Consider the following 17427-nt stretch of genomic DNA (forward strand, 5'->3'; position numbering starts at 1 on the left):
CCACTACAAAAGTGCCCTTGTCAACTTTTTCTTGTAGACACCAAGTGCCATAAAGGCCGTTACCAAGTAACCCATGACTCTCTGTTTTGTTTCCTGGCGTGTCTCGTTCAATGTCACGAACACGCCGGAAATCAGGGTTAGTAAACAGTAGAAAGCTGCATGGAGGCCAGGGGAAATATTCAGGGTTTCTGCAGGTTTCAACAAGTCAAATAACACTTAAGACTTTTTAAGACCTTTATGAATGAAATAAAGACCTATATCACGACATTAAAAGTACAACTAAGCAGAGCAGAGTCACAAAAGTACTTGCATACATTTCCAGAACAGAAATCTGAACACAACTCTTGTTTTATTTAAAAGCAACACAGAGTAATAATAATCTGTACATATACAGCAAATTGCAAACAGCAAATATCTGGACTATTGAAAGAAATAACTACAAAACCACGGAATAATAAAAATATTTCAATGAGCATTAGTGGTAGCACTACATGGACGTAGGAAAATGAAGACCCGTTTAAAATTATTGAAGACCTAGAACACAGTACTTCAGCGAATTTAAGACTTTTTAAGGCCTAACATTTTAATTTTAAAATTTAAATTAAATCTTTTAGACTTTTAAGACACCGCAGAAACCCTGATATTGCCTTTACTTTTTTAGTCTCTCTTTCAAACTCGGCGCTGACAAACTTAAAGCGATGTTGGAGCTCCGCTTGGACAGAAGCGGACAAAATTTGTTGCTGATTAGCATGGCATCGCGCCGAAAAAAAGGGCAGAAAAAATAAAAAATAAATAACAAATCCATCCACGTGTCCTGTTTCCATCACTGCTGATCGGAGCTGGAGCCGTTTATACCCATGACTACTGAGGTCATTTGTCCCGGGAATGAATACCGGTTGTAACCTTTCCCACTAAAGACAAAAGCCAGATGTTGGTGGGTGTGTCGTGCAGTGGTAGCGGCTATAGAGACTAGTTTGATCATCATGAGGAGGAGACAAGAAACTTGTAAAGACGCTCATATGAAACATGCTATCAAGTTGTATTATGGGAAAGGATAACGTTGGCTATGCTGCTTCAGTTTTGACCCTTATTTTTCTAATTTCTTTCTCGCAGGTTTCACAACCGTTGGAGTACTTCTTTAAGGCAAAACACTACAGGGAAAACATTGGGTTTTCACTGGTTCATTCTGAGATTTTTTGGGCTATTTTGCTTCTATAACATGTCTTCTTTCAGACTAACGGGAAAAAAAACAACAATACACATTTAGGTGTTTATTTAACCACACTTTGTCTACAGTTTTTACAGGTTTTCTTTATACTTCATTCATAGCCTGATTTATGCAACATTTTTATTCCTAAAAACATGGAGAAAATGAATTTTTCTAAAAGGCTACTGACAATATTTTCTGATTGATTGAGTGATGAAAATAGGTATCCCAAATTTCCTCTGTAAAAACATTTTACTCTAATATGTCAACAAAATAAAACTAGAGTTGTGTTCAGATTTCTGTTCTGGAAACGTATGCAAATTAGCACATATTTAATTAGATAACACCTCATTTGCATATTTAAACTTAACATTTCGGAACACTTCCCTATTCACCTGTCGCTTCTCGCCTTAAAGGACAATTCATAATAACACGTGTACCGAGTCGACCGTTCTCTGGGATCTGTTTTCATGCTAATCGAATGGGTCTCTAGCTTGAAACAAGCTAGCGCAAACCGGTGATTAGCTGCTAATGCTACCTTTCGGGGCAGAGGGTAATAAGCAAATTTTATACCACTAACAAGGCTCAAAATAGCACCACACTTCAACGGTAGCATAATGAGGGTCCCTACATGTAAACCGAAGCATTGAGAACTTTGTAAGTGTACAGACAGTTTGTTAAAAAGATAGATTATAAAGACAGTAGCGTTCATGTATGATGTGGGCACCATCTTGGGAAACAGTCATGACCAGTCAAACGCCGTGCAACCAGTAACATAGCTGAAACACGGCGTTCGTGGTTTACTTGAAGAGGTGTCAAATCAAATCATCAGCTTTTGATTAGAAATGTCTAATATACACTATATCCTGTATACACTATGTGATTTCTAGTTCAAGTTATTTAAAGTTTCAAGTTATATTTGCTGTCGCCTATGCAGTGTTGACTCTAATTAGTAGTAACAAGGAATGTTAAATTCATGATTTACACAAATCTCTCTTTGTCTTTGTCATGGAGGCATTATAGTTTTGTTAGAAGATTATTCCTATCTGCTGGATTACTTCTGCCCTTCCAGCGACTCCAGCACGGCTCTCAGGATGGCGGCTACAGCCACGGCGCCGGGGTCCGGCAGGGTGACCCGCTCGGCCGCGATGTAGCTGGCTCGCCCCGCCATCGCTGTGAGGTTACGGGTCGACTCTGCCCCCGAGGATGCTTTCTAGGAAGACAGAGGGAAGGAAGGGGAAATATAAGGCATGTAATATATGAACTGACAAGTCAAAATGTAGAAAATCACTTTAACATAGCCACAGCAATACTATTCTATATCGACGACGTTTCATTTAAGGGATTGCTCAGGTGCCTCTGGAAGCTCCGCAGGATGTCCCTCATTATCGACCGGATGTCCGTCCCCTTCAGATTTCTTTGTGTTGGCATTCTAAACTCATGAAGACTACGGTTAACTGCTCCTCAGATCTCTGCAGGGTAAATCCAGACAGCTAGCTAGACTATCTGTCCAATCTGAGTTTTCTGTTGCACGACTAAAACAACCTTTGAACGTACACGCTCCACCAAAACAAGTTCCTACCCGAGGCTATTTCGCAGCTGCACCGTTGCTCCGCACAGCCGCCCTGGACGATTGTGATTGGCTTAAAGTAATGCCAATAAAGCAGAGCTCTGCAGCGCTGTGGAGGAATGTCTGGCTATGCGAGACTACATAAATACCCACTAACATAAAAATTCAGTTACTGCACCTGCACAGCATTCTGGAGTACTGCCATCTGTCCACCAGGCGGTGCTGTTGTTAGCTTCATCAGCTCATCCACAGCAGGACACAATGCATCCAACTAGACAGAGATATAAAGACAAATCTATTGAAATTGATTGAAAATTTCTGGTACAGGATATAAACTATTTATTCCAGACTCAAAAACTACAATGTAATGTGGCAGTAGCTCAGTCTGTAGGAGTTGGGTTGGGGAACCAGAGGGTTGCTGGTTCAAGTCCCCATACGGACCAAAGTATGGTGGTGGACTGGTAGCTGGAGAGGTGCCAGTTTACCTCCTGGGCACTAATTTCAATGGATTTTTAATGAATGAGATATATATATAGGATGAGCATATATAGCTGCTGAGGACCAAGAGAACAATGTATTAATCTGTAAATAACTCAGATGCATGAAAAAGTAGCAGAGAAATGAGAGAATAACTCACCATCGTTCTGTCTCCAGGGTCAGCACCACCATACCTGACAGACAGTGGACATTACAGATTGTTTCTCAACTTCATAAAAAAAAAAACTAACAATCATTTTAATTATTGTTTAATCTACCAATTACCTTTTTGAGTAATTGTTTATTAATCAATTCATTGTTGTTGTCTGTAAAAACTCCTGGAGGCGAGGCGAGTTTGTTGCCCGATTTCAAAAAAGCAACAAAATTAAAACAAAAATCTAAATTCTCACACACACTTTTCACCTCTGCGTTTGGTTTTATTTTTTGATTATCCTGGCTGCGTCTAAAATCCCATACTATGCACTACATTACGCAATATCTGCACTATTTGTTCATACTTTACAACGTACTTTAGTGTGAATAGACAGTAGTATGTACTGCATCTTTTCCTGTCGCACCGAGCTGTAAATACCACGTCCCTTCCAAAGAGCTTCGTTTCTAATTCTGAGACGAGGTGTAAAGGAAATCTTTGTCCACATCTGTTTTGTCTAAAAAGATAATTTTATTATTATAGTACGAAAAAGATACATTCTAATAATAAAATTCCAGTGACATTAACAAACAGAGAAATGTATCGTATATGAAAGATTGATACTTGGCGTCTGTTAATCGATACAACATTGCCAAGGAAAATATTGCGTTACTATGCTGTATTGTTTTTTTCCCACCCATCCCTACTAAATAGCATGTTAGTATAAACTTTGGGATGCAGCCACTGTTTTAGCTCTTCTGGCACAGTTTAATAATCTTTTCAGTACCTCAAAAAAGATTATACAGAAAGCATGTGCTGGAAGAAACTTTCTCAAACTTCTGTGTGGCTTTTCTGTTTTTTTCCTTCTCTTTCAATTATTATTTCTCAAATTTGTTCTTCTACTTCTCAATTAGCCGTCTTCATTTTCTAGAAAACCTTAAAATCACCCCAATGCACATAGACATGTAGGTATATATCAAAATTACAGACACACACACACAAAGCCCCTCACCTCCTAATCGCCTGTGTCCCAGCATGCATTGCACTCGCCCAGGCTGCAGCGATGTTCTGCCCCTCAGTCACGCGAGCAGCGGCTGCAGTCAGGAACAGACTGTACAGCTGACAGACACAGAAGATGAGTGTTTGTGTGCGTAAAGATGGCATAAGATGTCGATTACAACTTTGTGTCAAAATGTGTAGAATAGTTCCGAACCTACCGCTCCTGAAGACCCGCCCATCTTCTCCTGCACCAATCCAGCGAGGACTGATAACAGTTGGCCGGGGCAACCAGGGACCACATGGTCCTGGAGCCACTCCCGAATGGCTGAAAGAACATTTTCAGAATTCAAAAAAAAATAAAAAAAAAATACTTTGACTTCCGATTTTGTACATTCACTTGCATGTTATTGTGCAGCTGATAACACACACTGGAGATGTAACGATACACTCAACTCACAAATTGATACGATTCACGATTTTAAGTTCACGATATGATTTTCTCAGGATTTATTTTAACAGAATGAGCTGCAGACAAATGACTGAAAATATTCAAACTGTGCAAGACAACCGATCTGTCCTCTCATCAAAAATGCAACTGAAATTGTATTTTATCTTAAATAACGTAAATATAAAAAAGTAATAATTAGATTTCTAAAACAAATCCCACATCAAAATAACTAAATAAAAAAGGAAAAAAATATCTTCAAATAAATAAACTAAGACATAGTGACTTCTAAAGTCAAACAAGTTAAATCAAGAGTAGACTACGCTCTAGGCCGTTAAAAAATTGCATTGTGATTCTTTTTTTTTATTTTTACACATTTATATTGATTTTTACGATGCATGTTTCCTACCTTTAGCAGCCTGTGCATGAGTGTTCCCACAGTCTCCGTCCCCTGCAGCACGGTCCAGGGAGTTGAGTTCTTCCTGCTTTTCCAACAGCGTGGAACAAACCCTCTCCAACGCTTTACGCATCACAGGACTCAGTGGCCCTGACGGAAAAAATAAATAAATAAAAGGATTCATTCATTTATTTTTGTCACTTAATAACAACACATGATGCTTTCTACACAACGAGGGAAAAGATGAACAAGCGAGATAAACAACTTGAATGGCTGTATCAAAGAATTTCTAATAAGGGAAGACGTTCTACTCTCTCGTTACTTCCGGCTTCTGAACTGGTTGCAGTTCCACCAGAGGTCCATATAGGGGGCGCTCACAGGCCAGTGCAGAATGAATGGGACTCTATGGAGCTATACCCCTCAAAATCCACTTTTCTCAGGATATAATTTTTTTGTCTAGTAACTGAATGCTGCATTGAAAGGGGAGGCTAAGAAAATGACACTGCTGGGTGACACACACATATAATGGCCAGAGATTCTGCTGAGATACTGGCAAGCCTGAGGCGCTTCTTTTTCTCTCGCGGCATCGACAACACAGCTGACAGGTTAGGCTCTCCCTGTTACTGCACATGCTAGAAAGAGGTGTGCTAATGTTTTAAAGACCACGCCTAAATATTCACTCTGACATTATGGCTCCGCTTCGGATGTCGGCCAAGCGGATCTCCGGTCGTAATCAGTCCTTCACTGACCAATCAGCATTCATAGTAGAATAAGAAGGTGAAAGAGGCACAAACCCACTCAACCTGTGGGCAAATCAAAAGGACATACTCAGTACTGTCATTCAACTTTTTGACCTATAATCCATGTTGAACTTGCAAAAACTACAATCAAATCTGAGATTTCTCAACGACAATCAGGCGAAAGAGACAACTTTAGCCGTCTAGCTCCATAGAGTCCCATTCATTTTGCACTCACTTCATGACACCTCAGTGAACTCAGGAACTGCAACCAAATACGGTACAATGGGGCTAAATAGGGAGGAACAGTTCCAAGAGATTTGACTTGGCTAGAAGTTATGCTGACAGGAACTTACTGTTGCAGTTCCTTTAATAGCCACAAACTGGCTGTATTAAACAATAAAACAAAATAGGAGTCATTGTTGACGACAAGCAATAAACTAATATTCTGAAAAAGTTTCAGAGGTGCAGTCTTTCTGCTCCCTTTACCAGTCATGTCACACAAATTCACGGCATAATACACAGAAACATACGTACTACATGTACACACTGTACAAACTAACCTTCAGAGTGTGTGTCGGCCTGTGGTCGTGGGCTCACGGCTTGAGGGTCAGTGATGTAGCTGCGTCCGCTTACACACACACTGCTGAGGTTTGGCCAGGCGGGGGCGCTGGTCTTAGCATCTGTATTGGATAGAGGATGTTTGATTTGTGTGTGTCTTTCAGTCTTTGTGAGGACCATCTAAAGTTTAGACATTGTGAGGACATTTTGTTCGGTCACTTCTTCAAATGGCTGTTTGAGGGTAAAGACTTGGTTTTAAGGTTAATGTTAATATTAGGTTAAAGGAATAGTTTAATATTTTGCAACATTTTTTCCACAACACGTAGCTTACTTTGAATCCACCAATTGTCTTTTTTTTTTTACATTGTGGTTATGAGCAGATTAAACAAACAAAGATATAGTGTGATAATAAGTTAGCTGTATAGGTGTTGGTAGGTGGGTTTTATTACCTTTGGACAGAGCCAGGCTGCCTGTGCCAAAGATATCCTCACTTAAGCTCCTTACTTAAAATAGATGTAATACTGGTATTGATCTTGTCACATCATTTTTGGAAAACAGACAATTTTCCAAAAATGTTGAACTATACTTAACAGAATTGGGTTAGAGGCTGGGGATTGTATTATGCTCACCAAACAGTCTCAGTGTTTCCTGGTCGGCCCTCATCAGGGTCAACGACACTCCCGCCATCTCCAACGATGTCATGAACGACCCCGACATCACCCTGGCAACCACCACACCCCGATTCTCTGTAACCGTAGAAACTGCCAGTCACATTCTGCAACATCCTCAATAGATGTTTACCGTTAAAGAGAGCTCGAAAGAAGACTTGGGGGAATAGAGCCCTTAACTGCTGGTGGTGCTAATGCACTACTGCATCGACGACGTTTCATTTATGGGATAGTTCCGGTGCCAATGTCCGGTGTCGATTCATGAGGACTATGGTTAACTGCTCCTCAGATCTCTGCAGGGTAAATCCAGACAGCTAGCTAGACTATCTGTTCAATCTGAGGTTTCTGTTGCACGACTAAAACAACTTTTGAACGTACACACGTTCCACCAAAACAGGTTCCTTCCCGAGGCTATTTTGCAGCGGCACAGTGGCTCCGTCAGGTGCTTGGCGCCGCCAGAGACGATTGTGATTGGTTTAAAGAAATGCCAATAAACCAGAGCACGTTTTTCTCCCATCCCTAAATGCTAGCCAGACCCTCATCCACAGCGCTGTGCAGGAAGGTCTGGCAATGTGAGACTAATGGCTCTACAACAGAGATCTTCAACAGGGGGTCCGTGACCCCTAAGTGCTCCACAGAGTCACTGCAGGGGGGCCACAAAATTATTGTTTGATATTTATTTGGAAGTTTGTTTAAAAAAAACTATTGAAATATGTCTTCAAATATACATTAACATGAATCCAACATATTATTAGAAAAGATAAATTGGCCCATTCGTACAATAAAAACATTTAATTTACACAACATTGATAATACACTTACGAAGTAAGGTAGCCATTATGGTAGCCATCCACTGATACAGTTAAGCTTAATGATTTACTGTGCCTTCCACATGTATGTTTCACATTAAAACATGATGTATAAATAAAATGTAAAGTAAAATGAAGGAGGGAGACGAGAATGCGCTGCCTGAAACATTGATTGGAATATTTACTTATAAAAATCTTCTTCCTGAATAGGGTTGGGTACCGAAATCCGGTGCTAATACGGCACCGGTGCCTTAACGACCGGTATCTACCAGACTGAATAGCAACGCGGATTTTGGCGCCTCATTTAGGTGCCACTGATATGTCTGCGCTTCTCTCGGATGCTCTGAAACAGACGTTACAGGCAACAGAAACATCGCTGCACGTGATGCTAGTTAACACTATACTCAACAGCAGCTAACGTTAGCCTAGTGTTTCAGCAGAAAAAGTGTTTTTCATAATATGGGCACTTTAATGTTGCTGACTGTTGTTTAGTACCCTTCTTTTTTCTTTTCTTTTTAACTTTCTTAAAAAGTATCGGTTAAGGCACTGGGCAAAAATTATGTATGCGATAAATTTAGATTAATTTTTTTAATCGATTGACAGCCCTAATAAATAATATATGAATACCATTATCCATACATCCATTTTCATCCATCTGGCCAGTTTAATATGCAACTAAATTGTTATACTATAGTAGGGGGGCCCTGCTCTGTCTCTTTTTTCAGCTAAGGGATCCTTGGCCTAAAAAACATTGAAGATCTCTGCTTTAGAGGTTCCTGTATGTTCTTTTAATACGTGCAAATGTCACCATAATTACCCAGACAGATGATGGCCGCTCCAGTAACCACAGCCATCTCCAGACAAGACAGAGCTCCGAGGTTGTTCACACACACAACCACACTGTCTCCTGTACAAAAGAGGAAGGACTCAGACACTGCACAATGGCTGCATACATTAAAAGTGAATAAGAAGAGAGACATTATACTTCAGAGGACCTGATTTCAGAGGCAGATGTGATTGGCTGTCAGGGTTGGTTATGTGACCTATCATGGTCTTCACCAACTCATCTGCAGATGTCACCTGATTAGCAGGATCAATGAATACAACTTAAGACACATAAGTGAAAATATAAACAGACAAAAAGGGTAAACAGAGTCATACAAATAGTTGATTTAGGCATAATCACCTTTAACCTTTTGATTCCAGGCTCACCGTGGATCCCTGAAGAAGATGAAAAACACCAGTCAACACTTTAAAATAACAGAGTTTACTAATAATTATCTATCTCTGTTTTGCTCCCTCCTTCCTTTTTAGATATGCTTTGATATGATAAGCTAATTAAGACTATCAGCTCCACACAACTCTCTCTGTATTTCTCAGTATGACTATGTTCAGAAGATTGTGTCGTCCAGTGACTTTCTCAAGAAGGTCAAGTGAAGATAATGACCTCTTCTGAAGAGTCCATCATGTTTTTTTTAATCCTCCGTGTCCTCCTTGGCTACTAGCAACTGCGGGGGGGGCTGTGCGCAATCACAGAAGGCTTGTATCATGTGGACACACCGACAGTGTTGTTGTCATTACTTAGAATTCCTCATGGGGGCGACAGAAACTACGCACAACAGCTTTAATATAAACACCATCCTGGATATTGTTTCTGGAAAGACAGGCTGCGCTTGAGTTTTTCAGGTGTCATTTTTAAATGCTTTAAACACCACTAATTAAAAATGTATCTTAAATCGCCATTTTATTTCGGCGGAGAAAAATATATCAAAAACTTGGCACAAAAAAACCTATACTATGCTAGATACAATTGAGTAGAAGTTTAAAATGTATTTTTGTCTTCTGACGTAACTGACCCTTTAAAAGGCATACTATGCAAGATTTGTACCTTAATATAATAGCTTCAAAGTCATTTTGATGGTAAAGAAACTCGTAGTAGGACGAATCATCCCAATAGCAAAGCAGGGGGGATGCCGCTGGCAAAACCAGCAATGCAGGTTTGAGAGGTGGCGCCCCGCCAAATCTCGCGAGAATCACGAGTTGCCTCACGGCACGACGTCACATACATCAACAACATAGAAGAAGCAGCCTCTATGGAAGACACTAGCACGCATTTCAGACGTGAATCATGGCAGAGTCGACTCATTGGTGAGAGCTAAAAAGCAGCAAAGGTAACGTTAAATACAAGAACTCCAGGGGTCGCTGTTTGACAAAAATGGAAACTGCATAGTATGCCTTTAAACTTGCTTTTCATTCACATTTTGATACACCAATTTCCAATGTATCATTAGTACTAGAGGGTACTATTCAGTTATTGTCCCAAAAACATCAATTTATTTATCTTCAGCTCCCCTAAATTTGAAAACATAATTTCCAAAATGTTTAATTCTGCAAGTCTGGGAGATTTTAAGTCTAAACAACTGGTATCAGAAACTACAACCCTTGATCAGTCTCTACTCTCTTTGCACACTTCCACCTTTTCTCTTTCTCCACCATCTTTCCATCCTCCCTCACCCAGTCCCAGCTCCATGTCTCCTGGCGGCAGGTCGAAAGAAGGCAGGCAGCCTGGAACGCTGCACGGAGACAGACTCACCCCCAGCGTACCTGGAATACACACACAAACAATATGCATCGTGAAAAGTATCCCAGTATTTCTACCAAGCTTTAGGTTAGTGAAAAAGAGACTCACCGATCCCCTTTAAAACCTCCGTCACCTTGGAAACAATCTGGTCCAATGGGCAGCCTTCTTCTGCTAAGGCACCTGCCAGCTGACAGAAAATGCGACCACATTTAGAAAATAAAAAGCAGGTATCGAGGTGCAACATGTTTTAAGAAACAAAACATCTGTGTTGTCGAGTTGCATGACAGGAAGTGTGGGATCTAATGTTTTTGGAACTTGATCAATAGTGGGAAATTAAAACCATATATCTTCAATAATAACCTTTTTAAGCTTTATGGAATTACAATTCTAATATTGCAGAAGTACTTCTTTAAAGTTAATCCTGGACCAAAACCAATGACTTTAAAAAAACATCCTTTACATACAATATATTTGTAATTACATGCTGTTTATTATACAAATGGAACTGCAACACTTAGTTATATAACTCTAAGTAATGGAAATGTGAACCTTTGATATCTTGAGATATCAGTTTTAATTCCCATTTACCATCTATCTATATCTCATTTAATAATCTGAAATGTTTAATTGTAATTTTTTCTCTGGATTTATATAAAATTAGCCGTAGTCTATGATCAGGCCTTATTATAGAAACTGGCTTTATGAGGGGACAAAACTGGACAGAGAAAAGGCTGTGACATGAGGTTGAAAGCTCTGGAAAAAAGCAGGTAGAGTAAATGGACCTTGAGTTAAGACTTTTTGTGTCAAGGTAAAGAACGTTGTTGTTGTTGTTGTTGTTGTTGTTCACCTTGTGAATGAAGATGGTGCCACACAAGCCTCTCCTGCCAGCCTTACTGGGTTGGTCAAAGGCGCAATCCTCGGCAACTATGACCATGTCAACGACGACGCCATGGTTACGGGCCTGTTCTGCAGCCAATCCAAAGTTGAGGCGGTCGCCGGTGTAGTTCTTCACAATGAGAAGGACTCCGGAGGCTCCTGAGGAGGGACGGCTGTTGTTATGCTTCAATTATGGTCATTTTATTTAATTAAATTGGCCAAACAATTAGCCATCCATCCATCTTCGTCCGCTTATCCGGGGTCGGGTTGTGGGGGCAGCAGCTCCAGCAGCGGACCCCAAACTTCCCTTTCCCGAGCCACATTAACCAGCTCCGACTGGGGGATCCCGAGGTGTTCCCAGGCCAGGTTGGAGATATAATCCCTCCACCTAGTCCTGGGTCTTCCCCGAGGCCTCCTCCCAGCTGGATGTGCCTGGAACACCTCCCTAGGGAGGCGCCCAGGGGGCATCCTTACCAGATGCCCAAACCACCTCAACTGACTCCAATTTATCCAAATAATGCAAAAATCCTAGTGTACATTACCTGCATGGTGCAAGCAGAGAATGGCAGCCAGGATGCTGGCAGGAGGTGGAGAAGCAAACACTCCTCCTGCTACAGCAGCTGACAGCATACCTGCACCAAGATAACCTGGGGACGGACAGAGACAGGAGGAATGAGAGAGTCAAATGTGAAAAATAAAAGCTGCGGTTTCCCATTCAAAAATATAAAAAGGTCCTACCCCCGTGTGCCGGCTCGTGTCCCGACCCCCCTCCGGACAGCAGGGCCACTTTGCCCTTCAGGTTGTCCAGGTCGGCCCGAAGCACAACTCTGTGGCCCCTCAGCAGAGACAGGCCCCCACTGGCCCTCACCAGGCCACAGAGAGCCTCATCCACACAGCTGTCCACTGAGTTTATCAACTTCTTTTTAGGCTGAGAGAGAGAATAAAAAAAATAAATACATACAGAATATATAATAAGCTCACAAAATATGATCTGTTGTGATGATAAAGTAAGCCTATGGCCTGTACCAACATGCAAATGCTGCTTATTATTCCACGAACGGTAATAATAAAACAGACTGCAAAATAGGTACCTTTCCTTTCTATGCGTACACACACACACACACACACTTAACTTTTACTTCAGTAAAATGTGTAGTATTTTTACACTGTGTAGTGAAATCTACATCTTCTGTGTTAGTGTGATAATGAGGTCAGAGTTGATAGATTACTAGGGTTGGGTAACGAAACGCTGTGCCAAAGAACGTAAATTTCGGTGCCTCATTTCGGAGCCTGACTTTTTTTCTCCCAGAAGCATCGCTGCACGGGACGCTACGTTACCTTTAGCTAGCAGCTGGATTAAACACAATGGTTAAAATGCTGACAATTTACATTAAGCGGTGTAAAGTGTGACTGTATTTCACTGTAGAGGATTCCAACAGTGGGACGTAACAGCAGCAGCTGCCGTTGTCGGAAAAACAACACAGAAGTGTGTTCACAACTCGCCAGCCTTATGGTGCATTCAAAGTTATTGTAAAATACCCTTTTCCCATTTGGTGCTTGTTTTTGTCGTTTACCAGCAATTTACTAGTGAAATAAGTCATTGTTATAAGTTATTGTTATTACATTATTAATCAATCATTTAATTCTAGAACTCAGAAGCAGACTATTTTACTTCTCAACTCTGAAGACGCACCTGGCGTCGAAACTTTAGTCATCTAAAAAGATACAAAGTTTTTACCTCAAGTCTGTGTGCTCCAGTAAACTTTGGAGCAAATCTCTGAAACCTCTCCTGACCCCACAGGATGGTCCTTCTCTGAGAGCACTGTATAGACGTGCAATTCCTTGTGAGGTGGTTCAAGTGTGTTAAAGCTCTTCTTTCAGACTATTTCACTCTTTGCGTCAGCGATGTTTTGATTTAGGGCTGGGCGATAACTTAGTTTTTTAACGTGTACTGACTTTTGAAACTTCTTAACTTTCTGAATTATTATTTTTTTTTTCCAAGTGTGAATAATTTTGTCTGACGTAGGCTAATGCATAACACAAGAACACCAACTGAAGCCTTTTTATGTGTGTATATTTTATATGTGATCGTGCATACATTTACAAATTACACTGAACGAAGAAATTTGAATAGCATTGTGATTTTGATTTGACACACACACACACATTAAATATTAATATTAATATTAACAGTCTATGCTCACACCACACACACACACACACACACACACACACACACACACACACATATATTAAATATTAATATTAACAGTCTATGCTCACACCACAAACACACACACACACACACACACACACACACACACACACACACACACACACACACACACAGTAAAGTCCAAGTTTACATAAGCTGCACAATAAACGTTTAACTGCAACAACAATAGAGTATCAAATGTAGGATTTACAGCTTTTCCTTCAACTCCGATATCCCTGCATGGACTCTGATCCTTTTGAGTAACAAGTGTGCAAAGCAATGCTAACCAGGTTGAAAAATTGTCAAAGACTGTCTTGTCATCCCTCGTGTCGGCCCAAATTCACAATGAGAAAGAGTCACTACTCGGTGCAGCTCTCCACTGATGTTCCATAATACCTTTCAAATGAATTTGTTTTGGTTTTACCTCCATTTGGACTTGCTTCTTTTCCCTTCCGACAGCAGCAGGCTCAACCGGATATAACGCGTATTGTGTAATTTTCCTAAAAAAATAAAGGCGTTTGATTTACCCAATTATAACAAATAAAGAAAATGAATTAAAACAACTTTACAGTACAGTATGTGGGAAAAGACTGAAAACACTGTGTGGAACTTCATAATCTGTATGAAATGTCCTTTTAAAATACTTTTAAAACCCTCTGTTCCTCTCAGAGGTCTCTGCTTTTAAAAACTGAATTCAAAATGCAAATTTCACGTTCAATCTTTTTTTGTTTATCAACTGAATATATATAAGGGAATTGTAAAGCATTTTATCTTATTAATTCAACTGGTCAAAATCACAGCATTTATTTTTATTTTATTTTTTTAACATTGTACAGGACAGGTGATCACAATCGTGCCCTCCTGCATGATACAGCCAGTGGATACTCTATATTATAAATTCTTTGATACAGCCCTTTTTCTCTTCAAACAAGTGAAACTCCGCACACACGGGCTGCCCTGTGAAAACATCGAACCAACCCTCCGGTTCCTCCTGCATGACGCACTGAGCCCAGCCAGCCAGCCAGTCCGCTCAGTTCAGCTCAGCTCGGCACAGTCCAGAGCAACATGCAGGATGGCGAGTGTGGAGACAGCCGCCGAACACGAACGGATCCTGCGGGAGATTGAAAGCACAGACACCAATTGTATCGGGCCGACCCTCCGGTGAGTAACTCCCCGGGTGGTTGTCCCGGGTTTGCCCCAATGAAAGCAGCTGAACCCACGGCGTCACCCAGCTGAGTGAGAGCGGATAGCTGTGATTAGCACCAAGTTAGCAACTCCGGGAGCTTGCTCAAAACTTTAACCCACTTGTGTCCATTATCGGACAGCTAGCCGGCTAACTTTAGCAAAACACAAAGGCAAGCTAACCTAATTTTTGGACTCTTGTGTTTAAACCTGTGAGTCGTGTCTGTCTTAGCGTTTATGTCGTTTTAGCGTAGTCGCCAAAGTTGATCAACTTAGTCATTTGAGCAACTTAGGCTGAGCTAACTTAGCTAACTAATTGGCATTCTGCTCACTGATGTCAGAGCTTGCCTTACAATGGGAGACGAGGCTAGCTCTTTCTTTTTTTGTTTTTCTTTTTTGTTTTTTCTTTTTTTAACGTGTCTTGTGTTTATCACCCAAGTCGGTCAACTTATCCTCGTGGAGTTTTGGTGGCTAGTTATTGCCAGTTAGCTTGCTAGGTGGTTAGCAACAGCCAAGATATATATCAAGGAGTGTCAAGTGCAGCAGCTCTGTCCAGCCCTGCCTCTGTATGTGTACACAATGAATGAGACTACAGCTGCTGGAGCTAATTAGGGGTGATAATATACACCACACAGAAAGCCACTGGTTGGTGTTTGTTATGTGTTTTGAATGCTTATGAGTGTTTAGACTGTTGCTCAATAATTTAGTGGAAACTGCACTTTAGAGGCTGAATGACTTTTCTGTTCATTTTGGGGCTTGTGCCAGGCTACATGGTTTCACATCCCATTAGTGGGGGAAGATGCAGCATTACTTCAGCTGTGTTTGGACCTGAAATGGGTCACAGCCTTGTTTTCTGCTCAGCTTTCAAGGGAAGAGCAATTTTGTATATAGACAATAAAATGCATACAGTAATCGCCACCTTGTGTCAACATGAGTTGGCTAAAATAAAAGCATACTGTTGCCATTATCAGTGCATGTACTGTATATGTAACAGCGCTGTTTGTGTGAGTGTGACAGAAATGACAATAAAATTAATTGAATATTATTCAGATCTAGGGCTCTTCATCGACCAATCGGCAACAGTTGACTAAAATTTGTTTAGTCATTCACACATTTTTCATGCTTTTTTTTTCATGCTAAATGACTTATTTACAAGAAACGTATGAGCACGTCTCAGGTAAACGCAAGATTTTTAAGTGGCGCTTTGCATGATTCTTTGTGGAGAAACTCAGTTTGACAGATCTGTCGATTAAATCAACTAATCGATTAGTCCACAAAATCGTATGAGTGTTAGTCGACTAAGAATTTCTTTAATCGAGCACAGCCATAATAAAATGATGGCTTAAAGGTGCAATATGTAATGCTGACAACTAGTGTTTAAAATAGTTACTGCAGTACAAATTCAAAATACTGGAGAGAGTCATCTCCCCCGCCCCCCCCTCCCCAGACCCTAAGTTCACATTGGTTGCCAGGCTGATACTGGAGCATCCACAACAATGTTGCCAGACGCTTGTCTCACATAGCCAGACATTACTCCACAGCACAGCGGAGTAGCTAATGTTAGATGCTGGCTATATTGACAGTCATAAAAGCCCGTGCTCACGCGGAGCTCTGTACCCAACTGACAGACACACTTTTTCGACTTAGAATTATGGTAGGAACTGCTAAAAACACAACAACCTCGTCCTCTCCACCCGACTGAACACACTTTATTGGCTTAGAATTACGGCAACAATCGCTAAAAACGCTGCAAACTCACAGTCCTCTCTTGGCTTAAAATAACTCACCGTTGTCGGCTACGGCCGCTGAACAGGCTACACGTTGTAAACAGCCGTGGCCTGTTTGCCTGGTCCTCCTGTAACGTTAGCAGTTAGCAGGGTTAGCATGGCGGTGTTAGCCAGGACCAGTCGGGATCACTTTACTGGCTGTGTCTCAATTGTTTTAAGAGTAACCAACTAGGGTACTCTATATAATTCAATGTTAGTACACGAATGTTGAAATGATATAAAATGCCCGTCCCTTGTAGCCGTGTTAAATTAGCCTGAAGCTAATGCTTACCTGTTCAGGAGGAAATTAGCCAACTCGCCGTCCTTTTGGGCTCTAAGCTGTCTCCATCTTTCAAATACATCTCCAATATTTACCCGGGGTTTGTTACGTCTCTGGTCACGCAACTGTTAGAAACATGGCAGTTTTTTTAGGTCAGATAGACTCTATCTCCGTTGATCCTGTTCGTTTGTTTGCTGCTTTTATGGCTGTACTAACGTTACAGCTGTAGCGTGCTGGGTTTACGTTTTTACAGGTATATCTGGCAGAAATTCCGTCACGGAACGTAAATTTCAAAAGGAGAAAATATTGTCATTAGCATTGTTGTCAGAAAAGATAGTATTTCAACTGCCTTAATATCTGATGACGCATTGGAGTCATTTTTGGATTTATTACAGGAAATATATTACATATTGGACTTTTAATGTAAGATTAGGATATTAGCCCAGCATGGTAAATATATAGGCCTATATATTTGTTTTGAAATCTTGGAAGCAATTTTTGCCTCT

General features: G+C 40.8%; 2 protein-coding genes across 2 annotated transcripts in view; one reads left to right on the plus strand and one right to left on the minus strand.

Annotated features, from left to right (window-relative positions):
- Positions 1-1258: 1258 nt before the first annotated feature.
- On the minus strand, positions 1259-14207 carry tkfc (triokinase/FMN cyclase). The gene is made up of 17 exons (XM_078276481.1): positions 14118-14207; positions 12217-12406; positions 12021-12125; positions 11450-11637; positions 10711-10789; positions 10536-10625; positions 9208-9242; positions 9017-9101; positions 8839-8928; positions 7174-7290; positions 6547-6666; positions 5259-5396; positions 4623-4729; positions 4418-4524; positions 3415-3448; positions 2956-3048; positions 1259-2420 (listed from the first exon to the last, which is right to left on the minus strand). Exons 1-17 carry the CDS (start codon positions 14121-14123, stop codon positions 2262-2264), a joined length of 1743 nt encoding a protein of 580 aa, XP_078132607.1. The 5' UTR covers positions 14124-14207; the 3' UTR covers positions 1259-2261.
- Positions 14208-14613: 406 nt separating this feature from the next.
- Positions 14614-17427, plus strand: part of exoc6b (exocyst complex component 6B) — a 128594-nt gene continuing 125780 nt past the window's right edge. The window contains exon 1 of the mRNA XM_078276557.1: positions 14614-14854. Within this exon, the coding sequence (XP_078132683.1) occupies positions 14766-14854 (89 nt within the window). The 5' untranslated portion in view covers positions 14614-14765. The remainder of the gene's footprint in view (positions 14855-17427) is intronic.

Source organism: Sander vitreus, chromosome 19 (genome assembly GCF_031162955.1).
Source record: "Sander vitreus isolate 19-12246 chromosome 19, sanVit1, whole genome shotgun sequence".
NCBI lineage: Eukaryota > Metazoa > Chordata > Actinopteri > Perciformes > Percidae > Sander > Sander vitreus.